This window comes from Argopecten irradians, chromosome 12, assembly GCF_041381155.1.
Source record: "Argopecten irradians isolate NY chromosome 12, Ai_NY, whole genome shotgun sequence".
NCBI classification, from domain to species: Eukaryota; Metazoa; Mollusca; class Bivalvia; order Pectinida; family Pectinidae; genus Argopecten; species Argopecten irradians.
In genome coordinates this window covers 33,932,385-33,955,315 of record NC_091145.1, presented here as the reverse complement: position 1 = coordinate 33,955,315, position 22,931 = coordinate 33,932,385, and the positions used below count along the sequence as shown (strand labels likewise).

The 22,931-nt window shown below is 37.5% G+C and overlaps 1 protein-coding gene across 22 annotated transcripts in view; it reads right to left on the bottom strand.

Annotated features, from left to right (window-relative positions):
- The window catches only part of LOC138304696 (protein polybromo-1-like), a 66,401-nt gene that overhangs the window by 4,032 nt on the left and 39,438 nt on the right, over positions 1-22,931 (bottom strand). For 2 of the 22 annotated variants that reach the window (XM_069244903.1, XM_069244909.1), the window contains 10 exons: positions 22,714-22,806; positions 15,567-15,710; positions 14,036-14,077; positions 13,656-13,697; positions 12,796-12,810; positions 11,146-11,265; positions 9,954-9,989; positions 7,029-7,215; positions 5,424-5,501; positions 1,322-1,573 (listed from right to left, as the gene is read on the bottom strand). In XM_069244903.1, coding sequence (XP_069101004.1) covers positions 1,322-1,573; positions 5,424-5,501; positions 7,029-7,215; positions 9,954-9,989; positions 11,146-11,265; positions 12,796-12,810; positions 13,656-13,697; positions 14,036-14,077; positions 15,567-15,710; positions 22,714-22,806 — 1,009 coding nt within the window. Of the gene's footprint in view, positions 1-1,321; positions 1,574-5,423; positions 5,502-7,028; positions 7,216-9,953; positions 9,990-11,145; positions 11,501-12,795; positions 12,811-13,655; positions 13,698-14,035; positions 14,078-15,566; positions 15,711-22,713; positions 22,807-22,931 lie in introns of those variants that run through there. The other 20 variants (XM_069244923.1, XM_069244913.1, XM_069244905.1 and 17 more) reach the window with 20 other exon arrangements.

The window sequence follows — 22,931 nt, the reverse complement described above, 5'->3', positions numbered from 1 at the left end:
CACAGCTTGTCAAGAAAGTCATGTCAGAGACTTACTGTTTTGAAATAATCATTTATTCTAATAAAGTCAGAAGCTTATAGTTTTTGAATTACTAATTTTTTTAATGTCAACAGAATTTTGAATTTTAACATGAGAAATGGAGTAACAACACCATTCTATTTAGATGCTGTTGTTTCCTCATTTAGTAGAGACCGGTATATGAGCAACGATACAATGTAAATGTATTGTTGTCAGTCTTAACTATACATATTGTTTTTAATTCTGACCATGAGTACTTTCTTCTTTCCTGGAATACTAGTGGTCATTTTGGAGCCATTTTATTACTCTGATCTGAGGAGCTCTTTACAAATCCAAATGTATAAACAGTCACCTAAACATTTCATACAATTTCATAATATAATTGGATGTTCGTAATGGTGAAAACTTCACCTAAATTCACAAATAATTCCAATAACAGACATTAGACAACAGGGTGTGCTCTTAAAAAATTTCTTTACATCTAAACAGTGTTCATGTGTCAATAACGATCAGTGTAGTTTTGGTCAATTTCTTTTCGGCCATTTAATGTACTAGAATAAGTTCACCCGGACATTGAGTAAAATGAAAACAATTCTGCTTAGTATATGACTACATGTATATGGCTCCGTTTGTACCCTCAAGTGTGGAATTCCTCTAGATAATGTGATAAACTAACTGTACATCACAATGCTATTTACACTAGAAACACATTCACCATGCTACACAGGCATCATCACCCTTACAACAACATGCTTTAGTTACTGGTATCAAGTGGTCAAAAGCACCTACATGCAATAAAATACATTAAAGTGGGGGTCATACAGTACGAAAAAGGAATGCAAAAATGACGGGTACTTTAAAGTAAATCCTTATCATTGATAACACTAGGTATATCACTCCCCCTCCCCACTCATTTCTCATGATAGGGACATAAAATATTGAAAACCGGCTATGAATTTGGGTAGTACATACATAGATATTTGGGTATTGGGTTGATATGAGAGGATGTAGGTTTTTTCAGTTATTTTTTCTGCTACTTGATTGCTTTCAATTATATTTAATACATATGTTTGTAGTAAATCAATCCTATTGTGTGTGGGTTGATAGGTAGGTAAGCAGTCCAGTTAGGGGCGAGACAATTAAATCAGGCACTTTTCTCATATTCTCCAGTTTCAATTATCTTTTTCTTTGGATTGGAACATATTCCACTTTTAACATTATTTGCCAAACATTTGTGCCAATAGACTGACACCTCTGACCAGATCTGCTTCCCTACCCTCACCCATACTCTGGGGAAGCATACCAGCATGCGGACTAGGAGGCATTCCTGGATAGACTGCCACAGTCCCGGGGGTCGGTCCCGGGGACATACCAGGGTGGGGACTAGCCATGCCTGGCTGACCCTGGGGGCTGCCAGGGTATGGCCCCTGTCCCATAGACATGGGGCGCATCCCTGACTGTTGAGAGTAGGGCATGTACTGGCGCTGTGGAGTCATGGGCGACATCCCCTGGCCTGCTCGCGGCACCATTCCTGGCGTAGGGACATTGTGTAAACCTTCACAAATAAAATCAAAGGAAAACCATACCAAAAAGCTAAAGGAACAAACAGCCAACAATAAAGTAATCTCAAAACTTGTGTAAACTATCACGTCAACAAATCATGCAAGACTACTGCTTCTATTTTGTAATTAGGATAATTATCTTTGAAATTTCATAAATATGTAGATTTAAGGGTTTACTATCACTGTAATTTATATCTCCACCCCTGGACTTTTTACAGGTGTTACTATCACTGTCATTATTTCCACCTCTGGACTACTAAAGGCTATATGTGCTAAAACAGATTAAACAGTTAGTCTGGTCTTTTAATAAACATCATAAGAATTTAATAATGGCACACTGTATAGCTTTGAAGCTGGGCATCACTCTCTGTAATCATCAAAGGAAGTCTCTGTTGGCTAGATATAATGACATAGATAGTAACCCCTGGAATATGGAGGATAGCCTTTATAATATTGATCAATAATGATTTTCTTAATATGCCAGTTTACACAAGTTTTCAAGTCAACAATCAAAGGATAAACAATAAAAGAATAAATCATACATGTGTGGAAATAATATTCAGGACAATAATAAAATTCATTCACATTCAAACAAAAGGGTTGTCTGGTAAATAGCTTTTTGATATTAAAATGTAATCTCGGCGCCGAAACTAACTATTCACACACTGACATGTCCCAGATCGGGATATATACCTCATGTTGAAATGTCTATATTAATGTTTTGCAGCAATTAACTCTTTCCAATAACATTTCTATTTAAGCTAATGATCACACAACCACATAATGAAATAAGTGTACACATGAGTTTGGATATTTTAACCCAAATCTTTTTGAACTCTGAGTAGAATTTTGAATAAATTCTACACATTTGTCACCTTTTTTAAAAACAAATGTTGAACCAATTGTTATTTGCGATTTTTTTCGTGATGGGATATGAAGAATACAAATACATAACATGATAAGCATGTGCACTTGAGGAAAATATGAAAATCTTTGGACTTTTTTCAAATGGAGAAAGTAATGAAATTTTTAATGGAACTGAATTGTAGTACACCTTATTTGATTAAATGAGGAATGAAAAACCACAAAAACATTTAAAATCCCTTATTTGAAAATATTAAATATTTCAAGCAGAAGTGACAAAACTGATAAGAATAAATGAAAGTTGTAATGCTATCCCTGAAATCCATGCAATTCTGTGCAGAGGTGCTCCACAACAACAGTATCTCTGGAGTATTACTGTCTCAGCCTCGACTAGAGACATAGGCAGATCAGTGAAAGGAAAGAACCAGTTGGAAGGCTAACAGTGGCGGCAGGTTAAAGACCAATTGTAGAGAGGGTATCAAGATAATTTGGATAATAGGATAAGGAATGATGTTTAGAGAAGTAATTGTAAATCTATTGGGGTGTTGAACAGAATATAGTTACATTGTAGTTATTACCCAGGGAGGTACAACACTGGTGGTTGTAAACCAGTTCTGGTGTGGGGAAAGGTATAAATTCAGTTGTTAAATAGTCGGCCCCGGGTGTTGGGCAAAGTGAGGTACAATACTGGTGGTTGTAAACCAGTTCTGGTGTGGGGAAAGGTATAAATTCAGTTGTTAAATAGTCGGCCCCGGGTGTTGGGCAAAGTTTACTGGTGGATGTGAAGCAGTTGTCATATGAAGGCACAATATTGTGACAAATGTGAAACATTTTGGGTGACGGGGTAGTATAAAGTGATTATTCTCAAAATTTTGAGAAAGAAAGTTGTTAACTTGATACTTGTGTAGGGCAGTTCTGTCAGATCAGTTGTTAACTTGATACTTGTGTAGGGCTGTTCTGTCAGATCAGTTGTTAACTTGATACTTGTGTAGGGCTGTTCTGTCAGATCAGTTGTTTTAACTTGATACTTGTGTAGGGCTGTTCTGTCAGATCGTTGTTAACTTGATACTTGTGTAGGGCTGTTCTGTCAGATTAGTTGTTAACTTGATACTTGTGTAGGGCTGTTCTGTCAGATTAGTTGTTAACTTGATACTTGTGTAAGGCTGTTCTGTCAGATTAGTTGTTAACTTGATACTTGTGTAGGGCTGTTCTGTCAGATTAGTTGTTAACTTGATACTTGTGTAGGGCTGTTCTGTCAGATTAGTTGTTAACTTGATACTTGTGTAGGGCTGTTCTGTCAGATTTGTTGTTAACTTGATACTTGTGTAGGGCTGTTCTGTCAGATTTGTTGTTAACTTGATACTTGTGTAAGGCAGTTTTGTCAGATCAGTTGTTAACTTGATACTTGTGTAAGGCTGTTCTGTCAGATTAGTTGCGGTGTGATTATTACACAGTCACATTAAAGGGACAACTTGGGTTTTTAAAGCTGCATTTGATATTGGTAATAAGAGACCCATATTGCCTGTATCTCTCACCTGTTTTGTAATGCCAAGTTATGTTCTTAATATAGGTTCATTGTTCCTTTTTTGCAGGAATTTAAGCATTTACCTCTAATTTCACTATTGGGCCCCATCCATTCTGCTCCAGGGGGCCAGAGCAAAATTCATACAAATGCTGTTCCCCTTCCGCAGAGGATGTTTCTGGCCAAATTTGGTTACAATCCATGCAGAACTCTATGACAAGTAGCGATTTAAAGGAAATGTTGACAGACGGATGCCGTGCCATGACATAAGCTCACCAGCCTTTCTGGCCAGGTGAGCTAATAAACCAATTCTAATGAGAGCTTTAGCAAAGTGAAGATTGCATAACTAGCACCTTTGTATATACCTTATGGGAACTCGGGTACCGGTATAGCATACATATTGTACTTGCTCGGTGGTATAGCTAAACGATTAGGAATTTCAACAATATCCAGTTAAGAATACCATGGATTTTTAAATATTGTTTGTTTCATTTTTCATGTGGGCTGTAAAACAATAGCTTTATAATTTTTTTTACTTATTGTTGGTTATGTATGTGGTAGAATTAACTTCACTGAATTGTCCCTTTAAAGCTGACATGCACATGCAACAATATACAAAGCAATGAGGTAATCCAACGATTGAATACATGGTATCAGTAGGTTTTGTGGATACAAAGCAATTTATTAGTAAGTTTTCTGGAAAATAGTCTTAGAAAGCATGCAACCATCACCTAACTATCTTGTAACTAAGATAACTATGGTTTGAATTGATATTTCATTGTATCCTAAACAAATTGAATGCAGTTATTAGTTACCCATAGTAAATATTTGTATACTGGAAACTAATATAACAATATAATACAGGATTTATTCCTCCTGGGCTACTACAGAAAGACAATATGTTCTTTTGAAAAAAACAACCCAAACAAATATATAGTATGATGTACTGTCTTCAAGCATTGTGGCTGTCAAATGAAGCTGGTAATACTACAGCAGGAAGTCCATACAGGGCATGTTCGGTTTAGAGGTGTAGTCAAACCCTAAATAGCTTTTCTTACATGGGTATATATGGTTGTAAATGGTTGAGATAAGCCCTAGCTTACCTTACCGTCAAGGGGTGTACATGGTTATGAGTGTTGAGATAATTCCTAGCTTATCTTAAATGGGTGTATATGGTTGTGACTGGTTGAGGTAACCCCTAGCTTACCTTACATGTGTGTGTATATGGTTGTGACTGGTTGAGATAATCCCTAGCTTACCTTGCATGGGTGTATATGGTTGTGACTGTTGAAGTAACCCCTAGCTTACCTTGCATGGGTGTATATGGTTGTGACTGTTGAAGTAACCCCTAGCTTACCTTGCATGGGTGTATATGGTTGTGACTGTTGAAGTAACCCCTAGCTTACCTTGCATGGGTGTATATATGGTTGTGACTGTTGAGATAACCCCTAGCTTACCTTGCATGGGTGTATATGGTTGTGACTGACCACCCTGTGGTGTACCATAGCCCTGATAATTGTATTGACCTTGGTAGCCTGTAAACAAAATCACAACATACAAAATAGCTAAAACAGAAAGAAAGCTAAGCAGGGGCAGCTGAGGGCACTGGCCAAATTCACAAATTCTATTTGAGCTGTGTAAAAGCATTTAATGGTCTGAAAGAAGATTTTTTTCTGTGCATAATTTTTCATTTTTCTAATTTCACATGTGAAATTGACATCAAAATTTAATGTAGGTTACAACTGAATCTCCAAGAACACTCAAGTAACGAATATTGAGAGAATTATTTTAGATCTTCAAAATCAGTAATAATCAAAAACATAAATTCTTTGTGATTTTCTTGGATTATAAAATAATGAAAGGCCAGTGAGTGTAGAGTCAGCTGATATAACATGGCTTAAATCTGAACTCAAAATACTGAAAGCTCTGTAGCAAAATAAAAAGTCGTATAAAAAGACTATAGATAACAAAATATATTGATCAGCATTCAAACTCAAAAGGTAAAGAAATGATAAAGGGAAGCTACTCTGGATATAATACCACCACCAGTTAGCTAAGTATACATATGGATGATATTTAAACTTAAGTACCAATTAAGTTGAAGCAGTAAAAATAAAGCATCTCTAATGATTGTTGACTAACTTTCATACCACAACTACCACTATTACTAGATATAAGCTGTATTAGGCCATCGGCACCAGATATATGCTGAATTAGGCCAAAGACACTGGATATAAGCTGTATTGGGCCAACAGCACCACATATAAGCTGTATTGGGCCACAGATACCAGATATAAGCTGTATAGTGCCAACAGCACCAGATATAAGCTGTATTAGGCCAACGACACCAGATATAAGCTGTATTAGGCCAACAAGACCAGATATAAGCTGTATTAGGCCAACAAGACCAGATATAAGCTGTATTGGGCCATCGATACCAGATATAAGCTGTATTAGGCCAACAGCACCAGATATAAGCTGTATTGGGCCACCGATACCAGATATAAGCTGTATTGGGCCAACAGCACCAGATATAAGATGTATTGGGCCACCGATACCAGATATAAGCTGTATTGGGCCAACAGCACCAGATATAAGCTGTATTGGGCCACCGATACCAGATATAAGCTGTATTAGGCCAACGGCACCAGATATAAGCTGTATGAGGACAACAGCACCAGATATAAGCTGTATGAGGCCAACGGCACCAGATGTAAGCTGTATTGTAAGGAAAGAAACTGTTTGAAGAATTTTTTCCGTCTCTTAAAATTTCTGTCCACATGACAGAAAGTAAACATGCACCGTTCCTGGGTTGAATATAAAAAAAAAGAGAGTTTTGTTACCATAGAAACCAGTCACAGTCTGTGATATTTGAGATGGAGGAGTCTAGGAACCGGGTCTTTCCATCGCTGTATTAGTTTATATAGAAGAAACTTAATTTCTCTATAGCATAGACATCAACCCTGGAAAACTGGAGCCTTCACCTACCTTAAAAGGTCAACTTCAACAGCCTTGTGGTTGTCCCTTACTCCCACAGGAAAATCTTGGGATTCATTACTTACCTCCTGGGGTCATAGGTCGACTTGAAGAGCCTGGGGATGCTCGTCCTTGGTCCCAGGGGCTCTGAGAGCGATTCAAAGATTCATTGAAGGCACGCTCTGCCTCCTGTTGCTTAGCTTGCTGCTCCTCGGCCACCCTCTTGGCCTTCTCCTCATATTTTTCTTTTTCTTCCTTGGATAAATTCCTCCACTAAACAAATACCAAACTTTGTTATACTCTGCAATCTGGTAAATCCAACGATATAATGCATTCTGTAAATTCTGCACATAATAACACAGCATTCATTCAATGAGAACTGGTCTAAGGTCTTAATCCTTCAATTTTCTGGTGAACTTATTGATGAAAGCTTTACTTGGCTGTTAGTCAATAGGATCATTTAGAAGCATTTAGAAAATGACAGATAAGAGATGTGATGATCCATGCTGATGGAGAGATTGTCTTTAAACATGCTTATATCACGGAATAGTGTTCTTTAATTTATAATTGTAAGAGTGAAAACATTTGAGAGAAAACTTTTAAGTTTGAAAGGTTGATAATCCAACATATTCAATATTTAATCCAGAACATTTAATAAGACAGTTATACTTATATACTGAAAAATATGAATCATCCATGCAGTTTAACTTGCATGCACAGATCTATAAAAGCACTATTCTATCACAGTCTGTAAGTCAGATCACTGCTGGCTGGTACTATCTATCTCCAGTAAGCCCCGCTGTTAATAATATCCTCATCATAACAGCCATGCCATGGTCAGTCCACAGGTGTTCGTTTCTAATATAAGTATAAGTATAATACTGGGTCAAGGTCTATAACTCGGCCGGCCATATAACACTACCCAATTTCAGAAAAAGTATGATTATTATCCAACCGTATAGGATATAATAATTGAAATACTCTCAATCGACAGCCAGATAATTTATCTTTAATTTGGTATATGATACAATATATATCATGCCGTATAAATGTCACTAGGTATCCAGAAACATCGGAAAACAGCCAGATTTCAACTGGTCGGACACTGTGGTGTCCTCCGATAAACACGCTAGGGCTCTAATGGGTAGTTCAAAAACCACTGCATGTCAACACTTCAGCTTCATAGGAATTAAAGTTTGGTAAAAAACAAACTTACCGGTATGTTAGTGTTTATCTATGTACCATCCATTTGCGCAATACAGACTTTTGAAATTTCCGATTGAAAAAATGTGTGTCTCTATAGCCGTCATGTTGATATGTGTGTAGTACATTTGTTTTCTCGGCGTTGATTGGTCAATTAATTTTCGAGAGCCAATCAACGCCGACAAAACAAATCTACTGCACATACTTACATGGCGGCTAGAGACATAATTTTTTTCAATCGGAAATTTCAAAGGGCTACGTTAGGCAAATGGATGGTATTTATCCATGGATTTACTAACCGGTAAGTTTGTTTTCTACCAAACTTTCATTCTTATGACACTGAAGTGTTGACATGCAGTTGTTTTTGAGCTACCCATTAGAGCCCTGGCGTGTTCATCGGAGGACACCACAGTGTCCGACCAGTTGAAATCTGGCTGTTTTCCGATGTTTTTGGATACCTAGTGACATTTATACGGCATGATATATATTGTATCATATACCAAAATAAAGATAAATTATCTGGCTGTCGATTGAGAGTATTCCTATTATTATATCCTATACGGTTGGTTAATAATCATACTTTTTCTGAAATTGGGTAGTGTTATATGGCCGGCCGAGTTATAGACCTTGACCCAGTATTATACTTATACTTATATTAGAAACGAACACCTGTGGTCAGTCATATCAACCATACAACATTTACCCATATAAACCACCCAATAGTCACCCATACAACCAACAATACTATATCGCCCATAGATATAGACCACCCATATAACAGAAGATATTATGTTGCCCAAAGATACAGACCACCCAATAATCACCCATATAACCAACGATTCAATGTTGGCAATAGATACAGACCACCCATATAACAAACGATACAGCCGTCGCCTATACATATAGACCACCCATTAATCACTTGTATAATATTATCACTATAATGCCATCTAATATCATCTACTTAAACAATCCATCTATAAGCCACCCGTACTCATGCATAGTCATACATATATGTAACATATTATAGCCAACAATCAACTAAAATCCAACTTAATCAACAATCCATCTAATAACACTTTGTACTCATCATAGATACCCATATAATACATTCCTCCCAATAGCCATCCTTTGATCTTGATTGAGTGGAGGAAAGTCCTCGTAGAAATGACCAGCAGTCAGTAGCTTACACCTGCCCCACATGGGATTAAAACTCACTACCCAGAAGTAAAGAGTCTATGGTATGTCGTGAAATCTTAACCACTCTGCCACCCATCCTTCCCCCCTTCCCCCCACCCATCTCCACTATAGTCATCCATATGACCCAACCAACCCATATAACATACGAATCATCAATAACCCATATAAAAGTCCAAAAACCACCAAATGAACCAACCAGCTATCAGAGTATCATTAAACATTGGTTAATCATAGACAATAGAAAGTTTCCAGCATGCAGTCTCTCTTTTATCTTATGGCAGTTCAATATCATAAAGGGAGCCTTGTAACTGTTTTTCTGAATTAACTAAGGCATTCTTATCATGCAGCAATATTTCCCATCATTCTTCGATACAATGTACCACATACCACAACATCCGATAAATATATTACAACATATATTTGATACAACATCCAGAACAACATTTAGATAAAAGGAAAAAAAAGATGTTAAGCATTCTGAAAAAGTAAAGGAGAAAATCTCCAAAAATCAATCTACCATCAAGCAGATAAAAGAATCTCAAAATGGAAATAACATTTAAAACGGAATAATCAAAACGTAACAATTGTGGAAGAACGACTACACTCACACCACCAGCTAATCGAAAGCTTGTTTTGTAGCGAGACTGATGAGAGAAAATATACAAGGCAATCTTAGGACAAAATTCACCTAGAATATGATAGTGGAAAGATAGCAGAGCATTCCAGTCAAACATCATCAATCCAGACAATATTGGTAGGATTAATCCAAATTCCTAAATGGTATTTGATTTTTGCAGATCTGGAAGAAGTTGATTTAAAATGCTTCTAAAACATTTTTTTTTTGTGAGACATCAATGTTTTGCTGCTAGAGTGTTTGCAGGCATGGATATTGTTGGTCATAATCTTACACATGGATGGAGATCTCTCACCCTGAGTAAGACTTTGGCTCATCAACCCCAGGCTTACTTACACATGGATGGAGATCTCTCACCCTGAGTAAGACTTTGGCTCATCAACCCCAGGCTTACTGAGTGTTGGCAGCGAAAATCTATCATGAGTGTTGTCCACCAGGCCCCTGTTTAATTATTTTTCTCCCATCTTAACAGAAATGGGGAAGGTGAAATTTCACTTATTTCAAACAATTTTCATAGCACTGTCTTCACAGGGTGCCATAATGTGTCAAAATTGATGATGTTCTCGACAATATATGTAATGATAACAGCATGTGAGCTGTATTTTCCCTACCCTGGTAAAATTAATGGCAGTTATCTTTTCCTTATCAACCGCAAGATTGCCATGTCAAGTATGGAAGAAAATTCTCTCCATGCTTTCATAACCACCTCAGATTATCATAATGATAAATTCAGACCGATATTACTTGAAAGAAGGACCAAACTGATGTTTTCAAAAGTGTGAGAGTCGTGCCTGATTGGAGCTTTGTGAGGTGTTAAATTGTTACGTAACTACATGTTAACATCTAAGGGTATGTTTATACCAGATCACCAGGGAGTTCCTACCACAGTTTTAGATACCATGTTGTCTGAATTAACTAGGCTCGACTATAGATCTAGGGTATTAGTTCATGGAGACAGAAAATGGTTTGATTTGGAATAATACCTATTGTTGAAAACTTGGATAAATTTCTATCTAAGTATTTTTTGATATCACCAAAGTCGATTATCATTATCATTACATTTTTTTTTAAAGGAGAGAATTTGATTAAAACTTAATTAAGAATTCAAAGTCAGAATACTTGTACATTACGTATGGTATAATTTGATGATTTTCTGACTCTATTACCTTCTCTCCGACTAAACGACTAATTTCTCCAAAAGACGTAGACGGGGCCTCTTGTGTGATCACTTTGCGCATTTCTTTGGAAAACAAAATGTAACCACTGGGGTGGCGACGGGGCTTCTCCTACAATTTACCAAAAAGCATGCAACAATATAAAAGTCATGCAATGCACATGCAAATATCTACTCCGGTGACCACAACATCGAGGGCGGAGATCACACCAACGTGTTACCTTTAATCCTACTATACGACTTATCTCCCCAAATGTACAGTCAGGGTTTTCCTGTTGTATGTGTTTGCGGATCTCACCAGAGTATACAATGTAGCCACTTATTTGTCTCTTCATGTTGCTCTTAGCCTAAAATGTTAAAGTTCATCATCAGCATCAACCCATTAACTCCTCAGGAAGATCATGTATTCCTCCATGGTGTAGGTATCAAATAAATATCAAAATATTACAGAAAATATGAAAAGAATGATTAAATAATAAAGAAAACACATCATAAAAACATCTGCAAAGAAAACATAAAATCATGTCATGAACTGTACAGTAAACAAAGGTATATAATATATATAGCACATTATAATACTGTTGTATCAGTAAGAATATCAGGCCATTTCAGAAGTGATAACAGATGATAATACTTCATATGAATTACATCAAAGGCCTGTATTACAGGAAGTTATCAGGTAGAATACACATTAAGATTTTACCAATCACTGTCAGAGATTTCTGACCATTCTCATGCTAGATTAGAAAAGAAAAGTCAAATTGGCCTGCAGATCAAAATATTACTATTTTTTGCTAAATTGAATTCAAAGTGTAAGCTGCTTTTTTTCCAGCAACATTTTACAATAAGATTGGCAGGCAGTACATTTCCAGACACCGAGAGCACATTAAAAAGGACAAAGTGCTTCAGGCAGGTCGTAAATAGCAATAGTTAGGTAATGTCAGAAGAAACAAACATAACATTTATATACAGTATAGTTCTTAAATTTTGCGGGTGTAAAATTTCATGAATTACTGTATGCAACTTATAAGCAAAGTTTAATTTAAGTAATTATCTTTGTAGCCTTTGAAAGCGCATTTCATACGACAGGCTCTAATATGTAAAACCACAAAATGACGTATTAAATTACGTTTATTTGGATTAATCCGTGAATTGAACAAAATTGAAACCCCTCAAAATATTAGCAGATATACAGTAGTGGTATTCACTTGTTGTTAAAAAGGGAAATAACATCATAGAAATTCAAAGCACTGTGTTCCAGATTTAAACTGCAAAGAAATTTTACACTGCCACATTTCAAAATCTGCCTGCAACGATAATAATAATTTTTGTCAACAAAAGAAATGAATACATCCTAGCCTTATGATATGGGTGACATGAAAAAGTAAAGCTTGTGCATAAAGTTAATTTTAGTACAGAGTTGAAAGGTATTACTTTCAGTAGAATGAAATTAATTATTAGTGAAATCATTATATAAGACCAGAAAGTATGATAGATGCAAAATACCTAGCACTTGTAGTTTAAACTGTATTGTGTATCAACAAAAATAAACACAACTGGTGCATAATCTGTTATACTATTAAGACTGCTCATGCAAATAACATTAAACTAACATAAAACAACAAAAAATCTTAAAACAAACCCCCGTCAGTCTATTCTGAAAATTCAATAAGTTTGTCCTTTCAAACTGTACTTTACTACCATTATGATTTACAATGAGAAGATAATATTTTAGTATGTAGCTGATTTCATCATAACTTGTAACACATGTACAGAGTTGATAACTTTAGAACACAAATATTATTGTCCGCTGGATGACTATAAGCATGAGATTTGCCTAACGAACACAGACAGATGCAGGAGAAGGGTATACCTGGACTTAGACTTGCCCCCACTGAAGTCAGACACTCACACAAGAATATCAACATGGCAACGAAAAATATGTCGGTACATTTCAAAGATATTCACAATATTATTGAGGAAAAACATGTAATATGTTTTTATTGTCAGCACTTAGTGGATTTTTTTCTCTCTAAAATACCACTGAAATCTAAAATCAAACAAACAAAATCTATCAAAATAAAAGATACTGTAAGACTAGACTATTTCTGTATTAACAATCTAGTAGGAAGGAAATTCTCATTTAACTGCTTTATCTGGCTGAACGTTTTGTATCAAACAACAATTATAATATAATTTACGACATGACTGCAACCCCCACCCCCACCCCCACAAACAAGCTACAATTATTCAATATAATTAATAAAAAAATGGACTTTCAGATTCAAATATCTATCTTCACTACTGCTGCAGAGGTCTCTCCCTCTTCCATCTGATTAGCCATGCATAAGCCTACAGAGTTGTCTGCCCCTTGCAGATGAGAAGCCAGCGACATTAAACCGCCTCAGTGGGGACACACACACACAGAGTTATAATTATACTAGGGAGACCTAAAGTGATTGTTAATTCCTACAGAGTCTACACTTATTGACACAAATCTACCTTTTTCAGGACAACTTTTTCTTTTGGATGCTCATCCTCAGTCTAAAATAAAGTATAAAAAGGGTACACTACTACACGAATACACAACACATAGGGACATGGCAGTGCCACAATGGCTGGTGTCTGCTACTCAAGTCTGTAGAATACTATGGTCAGTTTTAAGGGCTATCCAGTGAACAATTTTCATTTAGATATTGAGCAAAATGAATTCATGATAATTTTTCTTACATCAGCCATTACCATAGCAACAAAATGCCAAATCCTCCTGGAAATGAATTTCAATATACAATAGATTAATGAAAAATCCTCCAAGAGCTCCTTAAAGATTTTTCATTTTTTTGTTTGGTTTTAACATACATGCCTAACAAAACAACATCTACCTTTTTCGGGGGGCATTTTTCTTTAGCATGGTCATCGTCATTCTAAAATGAAAGTGCAGAGAGACAAGTACTACGATGTACAACATCAATAAAGCCTGTGTCTAGTGTGGAGCTGGGGTATGTTGCTATGGAAATAGACTCAAGCTAAATCATCAGGAATACTTGTCATTTGAAAATAAACCATTTCCAGAAAAAAATTTCAAGTATGTAAAGATGATTAAAGCGCAAATATATTTCTGTTTTGTTTTTGATATTGTAAATATAAAGAACCGAGTAGAATTAGATTGAACAGCAGTAGTGTAAATGTGTTTTGCCTTTGTGAAGTATTCTTTGATTGTTTATGATTAAAATAGAAAAAATAGACTATAGAAATTGTTAACAGCTATGTAAATAATTACTGTACATCCTTGAAAGGACTCGCAGAATCCTATTTTGTAAAACTTGTAAAAAGATTGCATTTTTCTTCATTTTAAGGATGAACTCTTTTAAAAATAATAATCAGAGTATTTGTATTGTTATGTAAATGATCATTTATTGGAACAGCTCAATGAACAATCAAAGAAATTTGAATGCAAGATACATGTAATACAAAAATAGTTCTAAAGTCTAAACAATACGGATCACATGTGTACTGTAGATTAGAGGTCTAACATATAAAGTAAATCCCACACCCTAACCATACCAAAGGACATACACTTTACACAATAGTGTCAACAACGACACAACATATCTAACATGTAATTTCACACCACCTTCTCCTGGCTATCATATCAAACCTAAATCTTGATTTAGAGTGAATCAATATGCAAGCAGCTTTGATTTTCAGGATTAATATTATTGATTATGATGTGTTTGCGAGCGTCACATTATACTTTACAGAGAAAACGACTTCACTAGATATCTCTGTAAAATCCTTTAGAGAAACTTTAACAATAAATATATAAATATAGGACAGATTGCTATAAATCATATCCGATTATAAAATCAATAATTAGTAGGATGTACTAAATCAATCATTGATTGTGATTGTACAACCGATTCCCTATACTAGAGGTAACTGTATAACGCAAAGAAAGAATACCTTCTAGCTACTAGACATAAATACTTTTAATGTGCCAAGAGAGATGTCCTTTGGTATGTTGTATTAAAAATGTATGTTGATAACAAGTTCACATACATATGTGTTGACCACCAAGTTAGATACAAAAGTGTTGATCATAATATGATGTACATGTGTGTTGATCATAAAATGATGAAAAAGTGTTCGGTTGATCAGAGTACAGCTACAGAACTTCACATTCTACAACTGTACTCTTGTTATAGTACAGTTCACGATGGAGGTATGTAGACAGAACTCGTCATTTGATAATCACATCTTTTCCAATAATTAATTTTTACAAGAAAACAATACCTCCATACTAGAACATAGTATAAAACTATAAAATTGACAACAGACTACCCATCTAATTAAACTAATATGTATTCCCATACAGCCATAGATATACCTTGACCTTTGACCTGTCTCACTGACCTTTTTGACCGGTTTCTCTGGGACTGGGGTAACCTCCATGGACACGTTTAAAGTATCATCAGCAACCTCTGTATCCCCATCTTGGGAGTCGTCACCGTCTAAATAGGGCACATCCACAACCTTCAACAGCAAGGGCGATGGCTCCTGAAAAATTGGTCAATAACAAAGGGTTAAGGTGCAGAAAGCAAAGCAACAGAGCACTAGAGTTAAGGCTGCAGTAGTTATCAACACACTATAAAGGCTGAACAAAGCCAGTCATAGGAGGCAAGCTATAACAGAGAAACGGCCAAGAGGAGGCAAGCTATGTAACAGAGAAATGGTCAAGAGGAGGCAAGCTATGTAACAGAGAAATGGCCAAGAGGAGGCAAGCTATGTAACAGAGAAACGGCCAAGAGGAGGCAAGCTATGTAACAGAGAAATGGTCAAGAGGAGGCAAGCTATGTAACAGAGAAATGGCCAAGAGGAGGCAAGCTATGTAACAGAGAAATGGTCAAGAGGAGGCAAGCTATGTAACAGAGAAATGGCCAAGAGGAGGCAAGCTATGTAACAGAGAAATGGTCAAGAGGAGGCAAGCTGTGTAACAGAGAAATGGCCAAGAGGAGGCAAGCTGTGTAACAGAGAAATGGCCAAGAGGAGGCAAGCTATGTAACAGAGAAATGGTCAAGAGGAGGCAAGCTATGTAACAGAGAAATGGTCAAGAGGAGGCAAGCTATGTAACAGAGAAATGGTCAAGAGGAGGCAAGCTATGTAACAGAGAAATGGTCAAGAGGAGGCAAGCTATGTAACAGAGAAATGGTCAAGAGGAGGCAAGCTATGTAACAGAGAAATGGTCAAGAGGAGGCAAGCTATGTAACAGAGAAATGGTCAAGAGGAGGCAAGCTATGTAACAGAGAAACGGCCAAGAGGAGGCAAGCTATGTAACAGAGAGAAACGGCCAAGAGGAGGCAAGCTATGTAACAGAGAAATGGTCAAGAGGAGGCAAGCTATGTAACAGAGAAATGGTCAAGAGGAGGCAAGCTATGTAACAGAGAAATGGTCAAGAGGAGGCAAGCTATGTAACAGAGAAATGGTCAAGAGGAGGCAAGCTATGTAACAGAGAAATGGTCAAGAGGAGGCAAGCTATGTAACAGAGAAATGGTCAAGAGGAGGCAAGCTATGTAACAGAGAAATGGTCAAGAGGAGGCAAGCTATGTAACAGAGAAATGGTCAAGAGGAGGCAAGCTATGTAACAGAGAAATGGCCAAGAGGAGGCAAGCTGTGTAACAGAGAAATGGTCAAGAGGAGGCAAGCTATGTAAGAGAGAAATGGTCAAGAGGAGGCCAGCTATGTAACAGAGAAATGGCCAAGAGGAGGCAAGCTATGTAACAGAGAAATGGTCAAGAGGAGGCAAGCTATGTAACAGAGAAATGGTCAAGAGGAGGCAAGCTATGTAACAGAGAAATGGTCAAGAGGAGGCAAGTTATGTAACAGAGAAATGGTCAAGAGGAGGCAAGCTATGTAACAGAGAAATGGCCAAGAGGAGGCAAGCTATGTAACAGAGAAATGGCCAAGAGGAGGCAAGCTGTGTAACAGAGAAATGGTCAAGAGGAGGCCAGCTGTGTAACAGAGAAATGGTCAAGAGGAGGCCAGCTGTGTAACAGAGAAATGGTCAAGAGGAGGCAAGCTGTGTAACAGAGAAATGGCCAAGAGGAGGCAAGTTGTGTAACAGAGAAATGGCCAAGAGGAGGCAAGCTATGTAACAGAGAAATGGTCAAGAGGAGGCAAGCTATGTAACAGAGAAATGGTCAAGAGGAGGCAAGCTGTGTAACAGAGAAATGGTCAAGAGGAGGCAAGCTGTGTAACAGAGAAATGGTCAAGAGGAGGCAAGCTGTGTAACAGAGAAATGGCCAAGAGGAGGCAAGCTGTGTAACAGAGAAATGGTCAAGAGGAGGCAAGCTATGTAACAGAGAAACGGCCAAGAGGAGGCAAGCTATGTAACAGAGAAATGGTCAAGAGGAGGCAAGCTATGTAACAGAGAAATGGTCAAGAGGAGGCAAGCTATGTAACAGAGAAATGGTCAAGAGGAGGCAAGCTATGTAAGAGAAATGGTCAAGAGGAGGCAAGCTATGTAACAGAGAAATGGCCAAGAGGAGGCAAGCTGTGTAACAGAGAAATGGTCAAGAGGAGGCAAGCTATGTAACAGAGAAATGGTCAAGAGGAGGCAAGCTATGTAACAGAGAAATGGCCAAGAGGAGGCAAGCTGTGTAACAGAGAAATGGTCAAGAGGAGGCAAGCTATGTAACAGAGAAACGGCCAAGAGGAGGCAAGCTATGTAACAGAGAAATGGTCAAGAGGAGGCAAGCTATGTAACAGAGAAATGGTCAAGAGGAGGCAAGCTATGTAACAGAGAAATGGTCAAGAGGAGGCAAGCTATGTAAGAGAAATGGTCAAGAGGAGGCAAGCTATGTAACAGAGAAATGGTCAAGAGGAGGCAAGCTATGTAACAGAGAAATGGTCAAGAGGAGGCAAGCTATGTAACAGAGAAATGGTCAAGAGGAGGCAAGCTATGTAACAGAGAAATGGTCAAGAGGAGGCAAGCTTGTAACAGAGAAATGGTCAAGAGGAGGCAAGCTATGTAACAGAGAAATGGTCAAGAGGAGGCAAGCTATGTAACAGAGAAATGGTCAAGAGGAGGCAAGCTATGTAACAGAGAAATGGTCAAGAGGAGGCAAGCTATGTAACAGAGAAATGGTCAAGAGGAGGCAAGCTATGTAACAGAGAAATGGTCAAGAGGAGGCAAGTTATGTAACAGAGAAATGGTCAAGAGGAGGCAAGCTATGTAACAGAGAAACGGCCAAGAGGAGGCAAGCTGTGTAACAGAGAAATGGCCAAGAGGAGGCAAGCTATGTAACAGAGAAATGGTCAAGAGGAGGCAAGCTATGTAACAGAGAAATGGCCAAGAGGAGGCAAGCTATGTAACAGAGAAATGGTCAAGAGGAGGCAAGTTGTGTAACAGAGAAATGGTCAAGAGGAGGCAAGTTGTGTAACAGAGAAATGGCCAAGAGGAGGCAAGCTATGTAACAGAGAAAGGTCAAGAGGAGGCAAGCTATGTAACAGAGAAATGGTCAAGAGGAGGCAAGCTGTGTAACAGAGAAATGGTCAAGAGGAGGCAAGCTGTGTAACAGAGAAATGGTCAAGAGGAGGCAAGCTGTGTAACAGAGAAATGGTCAAGAGGAGGCAAGCTGTGTAACAGAGAAATGGTCAAGAGGAGGCCAGCTGTGTAACAGAGAAGAAATGGTCAAGAGGAGGCAAGCTATGTAACAGAGAAATGGTCAAGAGGAGGCAAGCTATGTAACAGAAATCTTGGGTGACGTAAATACCAACATTCCACACAAATAATACAGGCCACTTAGTAAATGGTTTCTTGGAAGCTAGCAACAAAATTTCAAAAGCAAGTTTGGTTTCTTTTGTTATAGCTAATGTTATTATATTGAATAACATGGTGCTTGAATTACAAGATAATCATTTTCAATACATGTGTATTAATTTCCAGCAGAAGAATGTAAACATTTTGGTGTTCATTGCTATACAAGAGACATAAAGTATTTATCAATGAATGTCTGGGAAATCCAACCTGTAATTCCATGAATCTTAATCAAACCTAAGCTTAATCATTCTCAAAAACAAATAACAAATACATGTATTTACACAGACTCAAATGCTAGGGTGGGAAAGCTCTGATTATGGAGGCAATCATTCTCAAAAACAAATAACAAAATACATGTCATGAAGTTTACACAGACTCGAAACAATGCATGGTAGATAGGGGCGGAAAGCACATGAATGATAGTATGGAGGCAAGTCTGACATGAATACCAGTAGTATATCCAGGAAAGTCTAAGCTAGTAGTATGACCAGAAAAGTCTGACATGAATAAGCTAGTAATATCTAATATGTCCATGAAAGTCTGACATGAATAAGCTAGCAGAATATCAAGGAAAGTCAGACATGAATAAGCTAGTAGTATGTCAGGAAAATCTGACATGAATAAGCTAGTAGTATGTCCAGGAAAGTCTGACATGAATAAGCTAGTAGAATGTCCAGGAAAGTCTGACATGAATAAGCTAGTAGAATGTCCAGGAAAGTCTGACATGAATAAGTTAGTAGAATGTCAAGGAAAGTCTGACATGAATAAGCTAGTAGTATGTCCAGGAAAGTCTGACATGAATAAGCTAGTAGTATGTCCAGGAAAGTCTGACATGAATAAGCTAGTAGAATGTCCAGGAAAGTCTGACATGAATAAGTTAGTAGAATGTCCAGGAAAGTCTGACATGAATAAGCTAGTAGTATGTCCAGGAAAGTCTGACATGAATAAGCTAGTATATGTCCAGGAAAGTCTGACATGAATAAGTAGTAGAATGTCCAGGAAAGTCTGACATGAATAAGCTAGTAGTATGTCCAGGAAAGTCTGACATGAACAAGCTAGTAGTATATGTCCAGGAAAGTCTGACATGAAAAGCTAGTAGAATGTCCAGGAAAGTCTGACATGAATAAGTTAGTAGAATGTCCAGGAAAGTCTGACATGAATAAGCTAGTAGTATGTCCAGGAAAGTCTGACATGAATAAGCTAGTAGTATGTCCAGGAAAGTCTGACATGAATAAGCTAGTAGAATGTCCAGGAAAGTCTGACATGAATAAGTAGCAATTGAGAATGTCAGGAAAGTCTGACATGAATAAGCTAGTAGAATATCCAGGAAAGTCTGACATGAATAAGCTAGTAATGTCAGGAAAGTCTGCATGAATAAGTAGTAGTACCAGGAAAGTCTGACATGAACAAGCTAGAGTTGCCAGGAAAGTCTGACATGAAAAGCTAGTAATGTCCAGGAAAGTCTGACATGAATAAGCTAGTAGTATGTCCAGGAAAGTCTGACATGAATAAGCTAGTAGTATGTCCAGGAAAGTCTGACATGAATAAGCTAGTACTATGTCCAGGAAAGTCTGACATGAATAAGCTAGTAGAATGTCCGGGAAAGTCTGACATGAATAAGCTAGTAGTATGTCCAGGAAAGTCTGACATGAATAAGCTAGTAGTATGTCCAGGAAAGTCTGACATGAATAATCTAGTAGTTATGTCCAGGAAAGTCTGACATGAATAAGCTAGTAGTATGTCCAGGAAAGTCTGACATGAATAAGCTAGTATTATGTCCAGGAAAGTCTGACATGAATAAGCTAGTAGAATGTCCAGGAAAGTCTGACATGAATAAGCTTGCAGAATGTCCAGGAAAGTCTGACATGAATAAGCTAGTAGAATGTCCAGGAAAGTCTGACATGAATAAGTTAGTAGAATGTCAAGGAAAGTCTGACATGAATAAGCTAGTAGAATGTCCAGGAAAGTCTGACATGAATAAGCTAGTAGTATGTCCAGGAAAGTCTGACATGAATAAGCTAGTATTATGTCCAGAAAAGTCTGACATGGATAAGCTAGTTGTATGTCCAGGAAAGTTTGACATTAAGAAGTTAGCATATATTTGTAACTCAATTAACAAAGAATTAGATCAGCGGATATTAGATAGACAATAGGTTTGTTAACATCCCTGAAGACACCTTTGACTCTTCCAATTCAAACACTGGAACAGTTTATTATGAATTTTCAGGGGAGAATGAATTAGTGATATATTTGCTGATGGTAATCAACTAATTATTTATATACAACGTAGAGAGCATTGTGTCATCAGGGACAGGTCACATGTCTAGATACAATTGTTTCATGCTTCAATAGTCGGGTAGTTATATGGATGAGGAACAAAGGCTGGAGATAAATAATTTAGGAGCTTGCAGTAATGATAAGATACAACAAATTTGGGAAAAGTTTTGGACAAACAACACAGAAGACGTGCTATTATTACAGAATTCATAAAATTATAAAGGATTAGATAGAACAACATTAAGTTCAAACATATATATATATATATAGTTTTCATAGTTTATCTTTCTATTATCATAAAACATTAAGTTGTATAGAAGACATTAGATATTCATTTGAATAGTAAAGCAGATGATAATACTTATATATCAACAGGTTATTCGCTGTGTTAAGACCTTAAGATGTCAGTATGCTTTTAGCAGGTTACAGCAGATTTTCAGAAAGGGTGGTCATAAAAGGGTCAGTATGGATTCAGCAGGTTATGAGAGTTTTTCTCACAGGGTGGTCATGCCTTAACAAGCAGGTTTTTTTCTGACAGAGCTTGCAAGCACTGGTCAGTAAGCTTTATGCATGTTATTTGCTGACAGGCTGGTCAAGACTGGCCAGTGTGCATTTAGCACATTATTTTTGACAGGACCGTCAGAATGGTTTAAGCAGATTATTTTCTGACAGGATGGTTAGCACTGGTCAGTATTCCTTAAGCAGGATATATTTTGACCAGATGGTCAATTAAGGTAAGAAAGCCTTTAGGCTATATTTTGACAGGAGAGTCAGTTTTGGTCAGTAAGCCTTTCAAAGTTTATAGTCCGACAGGACGGTGAGCTTTGGTAAGTAAGCCTTTAGAAGGTTATAGTCCGACAAGACGGTCAGCTTTGGTAAGTAAGCCTTTAGGTTATATTTTGACAGGGCGGTCAGCTTTGGTAAGTAAGCCTTTAGAATGTTATAGTCCGACAGGGCGGTCAGCTTTGGTAAATAAGCCTTTAGGTTATATTTTGAAAGGGCGGTCAGCTTTGGTATGTAAGCCTTTAGAAGGTTATAGTTTGACAGGGCGGTTAGCTTTGGTAAGTAAGCCTTTAGAAGGTTATAGTCCGACAGGGCGGTCAGCTTTGGTAAGTAAGCCTTTAGAATGTTATAGGCTAACAGGGCAGTCAGCTTTGGTAAGTAAGCCTTTAGAAGGTTATAGTCCGACAGGGCAGTCAGCTTTGGTAAGTAAGCCTTTAGGTTATATTTTGACAGGACGGTCAGCTTTGGTAAGTAAGCCTTTAGAATGTTATAGTCCGACAGGGCGGTCAGCTTTGGTAAGTAAGCCTTTAGGTTATATTTTGACAGGGCGGTCAGCTTTGGTAAGTAAGCCTTTAGGTTATAGTCTGACACGACGGTCAGTGTTGGTAAGTAGGCCTTTAGGTTATAGTCTGACAGGGTGGTCAGATGATAGCGGTGTTATAGGCGTGATGAGACAGTAACCTGATGATGTTGCCGTGGGGTGGGATGGAGGTGATGATGTGGGAGAACGTAATGAGCGTTGTTGTTGTTGTTGTTTTGTAGAGGTGAAGCGACCTGTTAACAGAGACATACACACCTGTGTTTTCACCTCAAAAATCAAACAACTAGATAGTACAATCACCTCAAATATCAAACAAATTGTTTGTACAATCAGCTCAATTATCAAACAAATTGTTTGT